This window comes from Primulina tabacum, chromosome 3 (assembly GCF_025594145.1).
Source record: "Primulina tabacum isolate GXHZ01 chromosome 3, ASM2559414v2, whole genome shotgun sequence".
Lineage (NCBI taxonomy): Eukaryota > Viridiplantae > Streptophyta > Magnoliopsida > Lamiales > Gesneriaceae > Primulina > Primulina tabacum.
Window position 1 is genome coordinate 51389910 of NC_134552.1, and position 14166 is coordinate 51404075.

Below are 14166 nucleotides of genomic sequence, written 5' to 3' on the forward strand. Positions count from 1 at the left end.
GGTTCATTTATCTTAACGAGACTCATTAAACGAGCTCAAACAAACTTTTATCGAATCGAAATTCGAATAGCTCACAACCGATTTGATTCATTTACTTTCCTAATTGTGAATATTTAAATATGGATTCCTTTTGTATTTTGCTGCCGCCCGCATTAGTTGGTATTCTCATAAATCCACTACCCAATTTCCCCTCACTCCGACCCAGTTTCGATTGTTGATTGATTGGAAACATAAAAAAGAAAATAAATAAATTCAATAAAAATTTCTCTGGGCTTCCCTTCCGTTTCGATCTTCGAAAATTAGGGTTTTTTTTAATATGCCTTCGCTGTTTTGCTCCAGAATCTTCATCGGAATTTAAACCTCTCTCCACATTTCTCAGTATTTTGATTCAAGTTCAGGGTGTTTTCTGTGTTTCGGGTTCACTGCTGTTGCTTTGGAGCTGACACGTACAGGTGCATGTATCTGTATACTCTCGCGTAGACAAAAATGTTCTGGAAGCTCACAGCTCTTTCTGCGTCTTCTCCTGTGAGTCATCAGAGCGAAAATTTGATTTTTGTTGGTATCTTTTTTGTTTGGCTCGGATGTCGATTCTGTACTGTTAAATCATGGGGTTATTGAGCTTTTTCATGCTGTTAAATGTATTTTGTTGTTTAGGTTTGGTTGAAATCAAACTGGGATTCATTTAATTTCGTTTGAAGATGATCATGATGTTTTCATGGATTATGGATTTGCGTGTCATGGTTCACGTGTTGAGTTTTTATACAGGAGAAAGGAGGAAGTAATGAATTTGTTACTTTCTTGTTTTACTAATTCTTCATTAACAATTTTTAACGCCTTACTTTTGTTAAAGTCGGTCTTATATTTATTACAGAGTTAATAAAGTATAAAACACATAAATTTGTTAGTCGGAGAAAAACTCATGTGAGTAGTCGATAGATATTCTCGATCCCCTATTCTTTTGTTTCATATTACTAATATGTCATCAAAGAGTTAGCGAGGGCGTTGGATTATGAAATTTAAAGTACTTTACAGCTTGTCATTCATCGTTTCAAGAAATTGTACGTGCTTGGTGATGATTAAATCCGTATTTCATGCTTAATTGGACGAGTGTGTCTGAGGTATCAGTCACTCTGTTTTTCTAGTGGAATGTCAGTTCCTCTGTTCATTGGAGTTTGAATTAAGACATTAGCACTGGCTATATTCTGCTACAGATGCTTTCCGGCAATAAAGTAACTGAAGTAGTTAAAACTCCTTTTGGCCATGGCTTGTTGAGAATTTGATCAAAACTACAAATTCATATATTATAATAATTAAAGCCTGGGATAAATAAAAAATGATCACCTAACCCATATTCCATCTATTCAGGTCGAGTCAGTGTTGGACAAGGAAAATTTTACATTGGAAGAGCTTTTGGATGAAGAAGAGATAATCCAAGAATGCAAAGCATCAAACAGCCGCCTCATAAATTTGTATAACATTTTCCCTTGATTGCTTCCATTGCAGGACCATGTTATAAACAACTTATACATCGGTTCGTTTTTCCTTGTATATCTTGAGTTGTTAATTTCCCATTTAACTTCAAAGTTCTTTGGTTCAGTTTGAGAGATCGACCGCAGGTTGAACATATGCTAAAATATATAGTAGAGGAGGCTGCTGAGAATGCAGACAGCATGCGTACTTTCAAGTATGTGAAATTTAAGCAAATGAATGTTAAAACTTGTGTTGTACTTCTCATATTTTACTATTACTCAGGTATTTATTAAAAAATTGTAAAGTTGATGCGGTAGAACCCATCATATTTGTTTATTTCTGCTCAAAACTTTGGTTTTGTAATGTAGGTTTCCTTTCATTGCCTGCGAAATTTTTACATGTGAAGTTGATTCCATCTTGAAGACTTTGGTGGACGAAGAGGAGGTGGATCATCTTATTCACTAATTGAATCAAACATTACCATATGATAAACTTGGTGCTCAATTTCAATCTGGTTGTATGATGAAAATTTCTATCATGCTGCAGCTTATGAATTTGCTATTCTCTTTCTTGGAACCAAACCGTCCTCACCCTGCATTATTAGCAGGGTATTTTAGTAAGGTACCAGATTGTGATTGCTCTGCAGTCTGCACGTGTGCAATAATTTTTTCCAGGTGTTTAATAATTGGAGTAATTACACAAGTAATTCGTTTAATTAAACTTTTGTGGGTGTTCCAGGTGGTAGTATGCCTCATGGTACGGAAGACTATTCCGCTGATGAATTATGTAAAGGTGAAATCGTGAAACTAAATATAACCTCAATATTATTTTAATTCATGATAATTTTATTTTTTATTGCCAACCTTCCAAATTTGATGCTTCATCTTTCTTGGGCTGGGGATGATGTGGGAACAGTGTTTAAGTTGCATTTTATGTTCAATGCTGTGTCCTGTGTCATAATTGCTAAAACCTTGTTGGAATGCTATCCTTCTGAACCGGATTCAACTCTTGTGAGTCAATGTTTGTTGCAGCTGTCTAAATTTGCTGAAACTTGAGCCTTTGTCTTGTAACACCACCACCACTTGGGTGAAGTGGGCATAAACCTCTCCCTCAAAAGAGAGAGGCATGGGTTCAAACCCATATAAAACCGAAACAATCCCCCATCTCCACCCCACCCCACACCACCCCAATGCTGTAATAAAAAAAGCTTATCTTGTAACTTGGTGCTTCAATTTGTTGACACTGGCTATATTGATAAGTGAAAGCATAACCTGGGGTGGTTTATCTATTTTATTTTTGTAAATATGTCCTGCTGTTGAACAAACTAATTTAAACAGTAAGAGTAGTTTATTTTTCTTGACTAGGCTATAGGCTTGTATCCCATCAGCATGGGTTGTTCAAAATTTGGGATAGCATGTTTCTTGATTATTGCCTGTTTTTATACTTGTTATCATTCCCTTGTATTGAGGAGACTTTTTAATATCAATGAAGCTTATGTACACGTCAATTTATGTAGCTGAAAAGTTTCAATCATCTAAATGCTGAAAGTAGAAATTTTTTGAGCTTTCTGTGAAAGTGTATCATACTTAAAAAGGCGATGCTGCAAAAGCTTGAGAATGAGGACATTCTTATCAATTAATTATACCTGCTAACATTAAAAACATGTTCATGCAGCTGATAACTTGTAGCTTTTGTTTGATATTTTTTCTTTGATCTGGTTTTTAAAAAAATATGCAGTAGTTATGTCTTGTGGCTGATGGTTATTTCTTGCAGGTTCACCAAGAAGTTTTTGGGCAGCTGGTTGATTTAATTGGTATCACATCCATCATGGAGGTATTTAGTAGTCTAATGGCTATGCAACTATTTTGAATTGAACAGTTTGTTTCTCCAAATCCTCGTGCTAAACTGTGTCAATTGCTAGTTGTAATTTTCTTTCTAATTAGCCTTTTATTATCAGGTTTTGGTACGGCTTGTTGGTACAGATGATCATCTCTACCCCAATTCTCTGGATGTGATGCAGTGGTTGGCTGATAGCAATTTATTGGAAATGGTTGTGGATAAACTGAACGCTTCGGTAAGTTAAAAGAAGTTGCAATATATCTAGAAACTAGATAGGAAAACATTATTGTTGATGTAGTAATCCTACATCGATCTAGTTTTCTAGTTTCAATTGCTTATTGGAAGGTGGATTCGTCTATGATACAGTATCACCACTTACAAAGTTTCATTTATTTTTATCATTTGAGTGTTTTGTCTGGTAAGCTATGTACTCAATGGTTACATGATATTGTTGGTTCCTTTTCAAACTAACTTAAACATATCTAGCCTGTAGCACATTCTGCTGTTAAATATTTGGTTAAATTTTGGATCTTCAGTTATGTTCCTGATACATGATCATAGTTTGATTAACTGCGCAGTGTCTGATATGGGCATGAACGCTTGTAGAAAATTCACTACTGGCTTCCAATGATATGTGTGCTCTGTAATTGCCTTAAGAGAGATTGAGGAATCACTCTATATAGTCTGGTTTTGTGCCACTATTAACTTTCCTGTAAGATGAAAATTACTTTAAAAGTACTTTTTGGTAAAAATTACCAGGTTGGTTTTCTGATAACTTGTGCCTTGCAATGTCAGAGTACTCGTATCATGTGTTCTGCCATATCTGTGTTAACTTAATTTGAAATTTATAAATAGCATGATTAGGAAAGTTTGTAGCATATATATTTTTTACTTGAAAGTTTTATATTTATTTGCTATGTGAGCTATATAATTCTCTGATTGCTCATTTGACGACATCGTTATGTATGTGCTATCTGAAACTTAGAGAGTTATTTAATCATCTAGAGTACTCCTGAAGTCCATGCTAATGCAGCAGAAACATTTATGTGCTATCACAGCTTTATAGTTCTCTGATTGCTTATTTGATGACTTTGTTATGTATGTGCTATCTGAAACCTAGAGAGTTCTTTAATCATCCAGAATACTCCTGAAGTCCATGCTAATGCAGCAGAAACATTATGTGCTATAACCAGAACTGCACCATCTCCTTTGTCCATTAAACTATCCAGTCCAAGGTTTGTACAACTCAACTTTATTTTTTGTTCAATTTTGGGATCATATTTTTATATTTGTATAACTATAAGGAACAATGTTAATTTACTTCTTTTTGTGTGTTTTTCTGTACAGTTTTGTTGCAATGATATTTTCTCATGCACTTGAAGACTCACATTCAAAATCTGCCCTTGTCCACTCCCTATCTGTCTGTATATCTTTGTTGGATTCAAAGAGATCAATTCCGTCTCCAGTATTGTACTTTTTCAGAAGTCAACAAGTGTATGACTCGCCGATACATGTTAACCAAGATACCGTTGGTGCGATGCTTCCGAAACTTGGTGAGTTTGATAAAGTGTTGATGTTCCCCTTGTTAATTCTATCATGTTATGCAGTTGGTGACTTTCTACCATCTTCAGTTACTTTCTTTCGCATACTTACCATTTCGGGAAACAAACCAAAAAGAGATTAGTGAATTGATAAGAATTCATAATGATTTTTGCTATGAATATCATGGTCTTGGATTATTTCTTTGGTGTACATGAGTCAAGTTATCCAGCGATGGAGTCAGTTTTTAGGGATTCTTAATGTTTAGCTGATTTTTTGAATTATCCATACAATAAATACTTGATCGGTGGAGGCTTTGTTTTATCATATGATTATTTATATTAAAATCAACGAAGAAAGATACATTATACATATATCGAGAATTACGAGTACAATTTTCAACTCAACAAATTGCCAGATATCGGCTGATGGCTTGATTATGTAGCTTGTGAATTTGTTTATGCTGTTTGTAATTATCAACCAACGCCTGTGGCCCTGTTGTAAGAATCTAATTGTTTTGTATGTAGGGGAGCTGCTGATCCTTTTGAATGTTTCATCTGACGAGAAGATTTTACCCACAACATATGGTGAATTGAGGCCTCCTCTAGGAAAATATCGTCTGAAGGTTAGTTGAAATGCTATTGCGATTTGTTGCTCCTAACACCCTCAAAATGTTTTCATGTCTTTGAAATTGTTGGTTACAAGTAGGAGTTGATGAAGTATCAATGCATAAAAACTATGTCATGGCTGAAATGTAGTGTGAACGAAAGAGCTTTGTCTGACTGACCAGACTGTAGTTTTAAAATTTTTTTGTAACATGTTACAATTTGGCTCTCAGATTTTTGTTTTAGCTCAGTTCTCTTCCTACGAATAAAGCCAGACACGTGCATGGACAGCTGTACATGTGCCAGTATGATGCCACTATTTTCACGCAAATTTTTTATGTTGTATTTTAAATTTGAAAATTGTTCAGCCTACAATTTGTATCGTGGTTCTTGATTGTAGGTTGTTGAATTCTTAGCTGTGCTTCTGAAAACTGGCAATGAAGTCGCAGAGAAGGAGTTGGTCAGCTCAGGGGCAATTCGGAGAGTCCTTGATCTCTTTTTCGAGTACGAATTCTGTTATAAAGTACTCGTACATTTTGACCAGCACATGCAATTGGTAGCCTGTGATGAAAGAATTAAATTTCGTACTTAAATGAGCTTGGAATCAGAAGTTAAGAATGCTACTGTGGTGTGAATTTATTTTTCTTGTGCAGGTACCCGTACAACAATGCTTTGCATCATCACGTGGAGAGCATTGTATGTTGTTGCTTGGAAAGTAAAAATAGTGCCATTCTTGATCATCTTTTCCTAGAGTGCAATTTGGTTGGAAAAATTCTTCAAACAGAAAAACATCCCACGCTTTTTGGCGATGATAATAAGGTAATGTTTCAAGACATGCTTATCAAAGTTTTGAGTTCATGTATCTTGTGCGAATGTTATCCGCCTTGTGGGTGGAAAACAGTTCCTTTGTGTTTTGAGGACTAGAAAGGTGACGCTGCAGTTGTGTGCTTAATGAAATAACTAATATGTTCCAAGCATTTATATTCTACTGAAACTTTGAAGTTTGATGTGAGTATTGCTGTAAATTATTATCCTGGTTGCTTCTTATGTTCTTTTCAGCTTGATAATAGGTCTATCATCTATTTCAATTCGTTTCTGATTCGAATTTATCAATTAAATGCAGCAAACTTTGCCAGCTTCTGCAAGGCCTGCTCCTAGAGCCGGTTACTTTGGACATTTGACACGGATATCAAATAAATTAACTCTGTTGGGAAACGATGACACTCGCATCCAAAAGAATCTTCAGGTGGTGCCTACCTTGAAACTCTATCTTAATTTTAAAAATGTCAATGTGTCTTGTCTCATGCAATCTGTTTTGCTCCTTTCAGGAGAATAGAGAGTGGATTGAGTGGCACTCCACTGTCTTACAAGAGCGCAATATGGTAGAGAATGTTTATCGATGGGCTTGTGGGTATGTCTCTTCTCTCTCCCCCTCTTGCTGTAGCTAGCACTTTCATGATCCCAATAAGTAGAACTTTTATAAGTTATATAATTTTTTAGTATGCCTGTGAAGCAATATAATCTCCTCTTTGCTTGCTGAAGTTTGTCCCATTCTGCTAGTCTCTAGTTCTTGAAAATGTCTATTTCTTTCCACGTTTGTAGGCGGCCCACAGCATTGCAAGACAGGACCAGGGATAGTGATGAGGAAGATGTCCATGATAGGGATTATGATGTTGCTGCTTTGGCAAATAATTTAAGCCAAGCATTCAGATATACCATGTATGACAATGATGATGCTCAGGTAAACATTTGCATATAAGGATAAACTTGTTTCAAAGCTTCTACCAAAAATTTACACTAGTGTGATTATTTGAAATCTGTTTTATGGATTTTATCTCTTGGTTGCAGGGTCATGGAGCTCTGGAACGAGCTCTGGAACGTGACAATGAGGTAATGTTGAACCCAACTTACTTCATATTTTGAAGAATGAAAATAAAGTCAGCATTGCAAGAAGTGAAACCTAAGGAGAACTAGTTTTGTCCTTTATGTCTTCCATGTCAATTGAATTTTCTACTCTTGATATTTCTAATGTTGATTAAAATGCAGGATGTCTACTTTGATGACGAATCGGCCGGAGTTGTGATTTCATCCCTGAGGTTGTGTGATGAGCAAGGGAGGTGTGTTCATGTTCTCATTAAATTTAAGCTCCTCTTATGGATAGCAATACCTCTGGTGCTTATGCGAATGATGAGGAACAGATAAAAATATAGAAAGATGATCGAAAAAATAACAAAGAAAAGTTTATTGCGGGATGCCTCTTTTTCGGGGGCCTGGTTCATTTTTGTTTGATGTATGTTTTTTCTTCACAACAGTTTGTTCACAAATTCCAACTGGTTTGCATTTCAAGACGAAAGAGCTGGTGAAGACGCACCAATGGGTTCCGACATGATGGATGATATTAACCTGAATGGAACAGCGGTTAATGGTAACAGCAGTAGCGATGATGAGGTAGTGGTTGGGGAGGACGAGGATTTGATCAGGAGCAAGGTTTCTGCCAATGATTCATCTAGTTCCGAAGCATATGTTTTCAATGGATTCAAAGGCATAAATTCTTCCGATGGAGATAACTTGATTTCCCAAAGCAAGAAAATGGACTCCCACAACAACTTGGGAATCTTTCAATTCGAAACACCAAATAATGACAATCCATGTGGAGATAAGTCGTCCCCTGAATGGGTAGCTTGGGGTGAAGCATCTAATGTTCAAGTTGGTGGACCTAGTGTGAACCCATTTGATGATCAAAGTGACATGAACGCCAATCTTGCAGTGAAAGTGAGCGCCTTGCCTGTCAGTCCCACTTCAAGTGGTGACTCTGTAACAAATGGGTCATCCAGTTCCGCATCTTCCTCTGATAGCTCAACTAAATCTGATTCAAGTCAGAAACGGGCTGCACCCTCTTTATTTGAAGAGGATGTCGAATTTGTGGGAGTTGAACCAGAGGGTACGGAAAAGGCAATGGAACAGGCTCTCAAGGAAGGGATTGTAGGGGAAGCGGGGCCGTTGAAATGGAATCTTTCCCCAAAGAAATCAGACAAGGAAAATCCAGATGATGGTGGCACGGTTCTGAATGAATTTAACGACTATAACTATTGGAGAGTCGAGCAGGAGCTCACAGTGTTAGAGTAGATATTATATATATACGTCTCTCACTTAATTTCATCATCGAACTGAAGGTTGCACTGATCCGCTATGGCAGGCTGCACATCAAACATTTGTACAGTATTTTTGTTTCGACTGGGATTGATCTGATCGATGGATCATAGGCTTACATAATCTGTTGTCACGTTTACTTTTACCAGGGTTTCTTTTCAGTTTTGTCAAAAAATTTTGTGGGTTCGTCCGATCCTCTCATTGGATAGTTTATTACTATTTTTATCTTACTCGCTCGAGAGAAACGACGAACCCCAGTCGTGCAACATTTCCAGTTCCAACCCCTGTGGATTTGTTCTTGGTTGCCTCTACAATTACTGTAATCAATTAATAATGCGTATTCAGTACAATTATTTGTTATTTCAAGATCAAATAATGCATCTGCTGTGATTGTTTATTTAACAATGTAACAATATTTTGCTGTGATAATTAGATGTTGATTATGTGTTTTATTTTTATGGATGTTGTGATAGTTAAAGTTGACCGATTCTTCATGTTGATCATTTTAAAAAGATGTCATGGGGTTTATAAGCTTACTTGAATTATTATTGTTGGGGTGAAGTATGATAGTTTGACAGACCATTCAACCTATTCGAAATAATATTTTTAATTAGACATATTATTTTTGAAACCTTGTTATCGTTGAAAATAAGAACTGTAAATATTGAAAATTAGTGTGATAATATATGTAATGATATATATATTTTTAGATTATTTTCAAAGAAATTTAATAAATATTTCTCTCAATTTGTGAATAAAACACAATTGAGTAGACAAAATTTATAAAGTGTGTAGTTTAATATATTTGTGAGTTTGAGATTTTTACTTTTTATCGTAAATTTTTACTTTTAACAGTTATTATATTTTTAAAAGGATAATCTTAAAAATAATATTAATATATGGTACAATGATATTTATATAATTATATCCTGAGATTTTGTATCAATATGTGATAAATTGATTTTTTTTTAAATACATATGATAAGAATATTCTTGTTCTTATCTTAAAAACAAAATACGCGATAGCTTCATTGACCAATTTCCTATGTCTAAAAAAAAATTTAATGTTAACCCGATTGATACTTGCGGGCTAAGATTCCAAAAAACACCCGGCCCGTTTATAATAATGGTATACTTGTATCCCTCTTTTCTACCCAGTGCCGAAAGGTGAAGGCAGCCAACGAAATCTAGGGTTTTCTACAGGAAGCAAGGATGTTAGAGGTGGTGCTGAACGATCGGTTGGGAAGAAAGTTCGTGTGAAGTGCAATGATGATGATACGATCGGCGATTTGAAGAAACTGGTGCTGCTCAGACGGGGACTAGGGCTGACAAATACGAATTCAGAAGTGGTACACCGTCTACAAGGATCATATCACCCTCAAAGACTACGAGATCCACGATGGAATGGGTCTCGAGCTCTACTACAACTAATACTTGTGGGTAATTTTCAGTACTCTCTGTTCTCCTCTTTTTCTCTCGATCCATTCAATTTTTGTATCACTAAAAATCCGATACTGATATCAGAAACTGTCATTTTTTGTCCAAACATTTCAACTTTCGGTTGGAATAATCGAACACTGTCTCTCCGAATTTTGACAGAAGTTTTATGGATATTGGATCGTGGAATATTATGTCTTTGTAGAGTATCTATCATTGCCCCCGGGCTCTTATTATGACCCGCATAGGCTCCAAATCGTGAAATGTCTAATAAGTTTGAGAGTCCTCTCACTTTGGTGGCTACTGTTTTGGGACTGTGCTCTTCTGACTTATCTTGAATTATGACCCAATTAATTTAATCTTTCCTCCCTGAGTTCTTTAGGAAACAAACGATGAATTGGTCATTTTTATCCGTGTGATGCGATCTAAGAACCATGAGGAAATTGAAGTGCTCAAGTATTGTTTCGTAGTTATGAGGAAATTGTAGTGTTGCTCTCATTGCAAGGGTTGTACATAGTAGGTCAAATGGATAAATATAGCCTATTTGATCAATTGTTGTCTGTTGCAAGTGAAGATGGCACTATTTGCACAATTTTACTTATATACTTGACTTGTATGAAGTATATTGTTGGATGTTTCGTTCGCTTTTCAAATGTTCAAATGTTGGGTGATCTTTGTGTAGAAAGAATGACTAAGATCCACATCACTCTTGATTATGTTGGTGGCTCTCCGTAAAAAAATTGTAGCAAAACTTTCTGTTATTTCTCCTTGCCTTTGTAACCTACAGCTTGAGAAGTGTTGTATATAATGTGTGGTGCTGTTAATAGATGGTTTCTGGTTTTTATGTATTTTCATCTAGGAAAATTTCTGTTCTCTTTCTTCCACCGACATGAGACATCATTGTAAATGGTGTTTCCATATGATGTATTTAAATGTTATTGAGCTGACAACTCGACAGATTTTTATTGGTGAGATTTGATTTGATATCCGCATCGATACGATATATTTGATGGTACATCACATGAAGGGGGAGGTTGGACAAGTGAGGGAAGGATGCTGAGTGTGTAAAGTCTTTAGTTCAATTGACTTTTATTGTATTTAAAACAGTAGGTTGATTGTCCATACCTCCTCGCGGCTGCACTCAGAAATATACTAATTGGAGATCGGGATTGTTACGGGAAGAATATTATCAAGCCCATGCACCAGAAAATATTAGTCGAATGTCAATATCCCATGGAAAGGCCACCAGTTATAAAATCTATAAGAGAAAATTCAAGAGTCACTTGGGCAAGATAGTAGTCTGTTAGCGATAATGGGAATAGAAGGGGGGAAATGGGTGTGTTAGTGGGATAAACTAGAATTTTGGTGAGAATTTGGTAGCTTTGCTAAGGAAAATCACCCTTGTACATGGACATAATACTTCCCTGCCTTATCTTGGATGTTCCGAGCGAAGTGACTCTTGGTGCGGTAAGAGGTCTTACATATTTAACAGCCCTGAAACCAAAGTGATATAGTCGGTATTACAAAACCACAAACATCTTGCTTGAAGTGAACTAAAAAGTTGAAGCTTTTGATCTGGGGTGGCGGGGGACTCGGGAGGTGAACATTGTGCTATAGATAATTGCATGCTTCACGAGCAGTCATGATATATGACATTCACAAGACACTAGACCAATATAATGATCTCAAGATAACAGGCTAAAGAAGGAGCTGATCTTTGTGGAAGTCCACTCAGAAGTGTTTTGGTTAATCATTCAATGGGAGGTTTTGTTGCTATGCGACATCCTGAAATGGTACTAACTTATCGTTACAGTGCTGTAAAGTGCGGGCTTAAAAAGCATTTAACTGTTTTTCTGATTTTTGGGAGTGCTTTTTGTGGCCATGGTAGTGAGTTTGTTGTTTCGACGTTGGTGGGGGTGAATGCATGTACAAGAATGGTTGTTAGGGTCCTTATTTTGGTAATAGTAGATAGTGGTGTAAGACATAAACATATTTTGAGATTTGTTATTAAGAGAACTGGAATGGTTTGTTAGTGGAGGGAACATGCTTAACTGGAGTGTGGAAGAGAATTTGGATTTGTTGTTTTCTATTCAGCAAACAGGCTTTATGTGCTGCTACTTAAACTGAATAAGTTTCTTATAATTGTTGTTTTGTCTATGGCACTGATCCTCTTAATCAGTGAACTAGGAGGGACAGCCGCTTATTCTATTGGCGAAATTTTGGAAGTTGAAGGTGAAATCAATGCTTCAGTAGGTTTTGATGCCAGTAAACTTATGGTCGTAGTTGGATTTGAGCAAAAAACTCAAATGCTGATACTAGTTTCTCACAAGTATTGATGGTCATGTATCTAGAGTAGAAAACAACTGGGTCTGAACTCATAGAAATTCAAGTTTTAATTCTCAGTCTTGGGGAAAAAGCTGGTTTTCAAGAGGGCGGCATTGTTACAGGAAGAATATTATCAAGCCCTAGCCCAGAAAATATTTGGCTAATATCAATAGCCCACGGAAAGGCCACCGGTTTATATTATCTATACGAGAAGGTCCAAGGGTCATGTGGGCAGAATAGTAGCCTGTTATACATTGGTACGGGGAATAAAAGGGGAAAGGGGTTGTTAGTTCGATAGACTAGACTTTTGTGAGAATTTGCTAACTTTGCTAGGGCTAGAGGGATTCCCCTTCTTGAGTGTTTTGAGTGTGAGATTTGTATTGTATTTCCTTTACTATTTCCAGAAAATATCAATACGGTATCCATATATTTCAGAATACTGCCATGTTGATTTCTTCATTTGTTTGCTCTTTTTGTGTGTTAATTTTTGGTCGTAAGAGGGATATACTGCAACTTTCCTCAGGCATATCTCTTTCTAGCTTGTGCCATCAGTTTACTGATGTATATCTTGCACTGATTTCTCCGTTAACATGTTAGCCAAATCCAGCCTTTAGTGTTTCTTTAATCACTGGAACTTTGCAGAACCGTAGTTTCTTTCGCTTCGAATTTTTTTATCTACTCTAGCTGTAAATATTCTCATCACACTCCAACTGGTGGATCATCATTCCCATCTTTTAGCCTGTCAATGGGTATGCCTTTTCTGCTCTCTGGTTCGAACAATGTTTTTTTGCTTGATGTCTTGTAGATGACTCTAGAATTGGCAATTTTATTCTTTTTTTGGTACTTATGGGGATCAACTTCTCAGCCTTTCTATTTGTGATAATTTTTTATTCTTTACCAGCGAACATATCCCTGTCTGTTTGTGTGATCTTTATACCTTTTTCATAATCACGTATTATTTGGTGGGTTGAATGCCTTCTTATCCTTTAGACTGGCCATTGTAGATGTGCGCCATGTGTTGTATAATCTCCGTGTAAACCTACCCTGTGCATTCCCGTGTCTCATAGGTGTATTTCTTTCATAAGTATATTCTAGAGGTACATGAGAGCGTGGTGATTTTTTTATCGAAACCGTAACTGAAGCTGCTCCTTTCCTTTTCTTTTTTTGCCTGCAGGTCTGCTTTGTAATGGGAGTCGTGGGGATGTGGAATATATGTATCAGCATCGGTTGCTATCTGCGTGAATAATGAACTTGGGTTTTTGTAATGCATGTTTTACTCAAATATTTGAGGACATGGTGTCTGAAAACCATTTAAATATGTTATGTAGAATTGTGTTCGTGGCAGTTGAAAACTGATTGTATTAAAATACTACTCTGATAAATTATGTCGACCCTTTATTTATTTATTTTTATCAGTTTTAATTTATATGCCATCTGTTTTGTAATGTACAGTGAGCTGTGTAGAATTTATTTGCAACTGATCAGGCTTAACAAGCCTCACCCGATCTTTATCTGAGATTGGTTTGCATGTATGTATCGAGGTGTTTTGTGGGTCGAATTTACGGTTCAGGATTGTAGATAAGCATCCTGTTGAGTTCGAGCCTGATGAGCTCAATATCATATGGCTCAATCTCTAGATAAGCTATACCACCACCCTCGTATGTGATGTCCTTGCAAATTTGAGGGTAGCTTGGTTTTCGATTTCTTGATAAATATTCTTTAACTGCGATCAAATTATTTTGTTACATAAATCTAGGAATTTGTAGCCGAACAATATCAGACTCGAGCTTGTCAATCAAAT

At 36.3% G+C, this 14166-nt stretch overlaps 1 protein-coding gene and 1 pseudogene across 3 annotated transcripts; both read left to right on the forward strand.

Annotated features, from left to right (window-relative positions):
- The first annotated feature begins 246 nt into the window (after positions 1–246).
- On the forward strand, positions 247–9000 carry LOC142538228 (uncharacterized). Of its 3 annotated transcripts, none has more exons than XR_012818730.1 (20): positions 247–525; positions 1366–1469; positions 1598–1684; positions 1839–1914; positions 2017–2091; positions 2209–2262; positions 3244–3303; positions 3428–3544; positions 4450–4544; positions 4657–4862; positions 5376–5473; positions 5854–5957; positions 6107–6272; positions 6577–6699; positions 6782–6864; positions 7056–7194; positions 7302–7343; positions 7500–7570; positions 7766–8764; positions 8813–9000. XR_012818730.1 is itself a non-coding variant. In XM_075643592.1 (20 exons), the coding sequence occupies exons 2-20, from the start codon at positions 487–489 to the stop codon at positions 8577–8579; spliced, it is 2553 nt and encodes an 850-aa protein (XP_075499707.1). In that variant the 5' UTR covers positions 337–354; positions 412–486; the 3' UTR covers positions 8580–9000. The 3 variants fall into 3 exon arrangements, 2 of the variants coding, with proteins under 2 accessions (XP_075499707.1, XP_075499708.1); XM_075643592.1 differs by having other exon boundaries at positions 337–354; positions 412–525; positions 7766–9000; XM_075643593.1 differs by lacking the exon at positions 247–525 and having other exon boundaries at positions 1450–1531; positions 1617–1684; positions 7766–9000.
- Positions 9001–9701: 701 nt separating this feature from the next.
- LOC142538229 (ubiquitin-like protein 5) lies at positions 9702–10039 on the forward strand (annotated as a pseudogene).
- Positions 10040–14166: the final 4127 nt, after the last annotated feature.

Bases quoted from the DNA above. Each gene is read 5' to 3' on its own strand.
- LOC142538228 (XM_075643592.1), top strand. From the start codon at position 487: ATGTTCTGGAAGCTCACAGCTCTTTCTGCGTCTTCTCCT. The intron at 2,092-2,208 runs GTACCAGATTGT...TGGGTGTTCCAG, and splicing joins TAGCAGGGTATTTTAGTAAG to GTGGTAGTATGCCTCATGGT. The intron at 6,273-6,576 runs GTAATGTTTCAA...AATTAAATGCAG, and splicing joins TTTTTGGCGATGATAATAAG to CAAACTTTGCCAGCTTCTGC.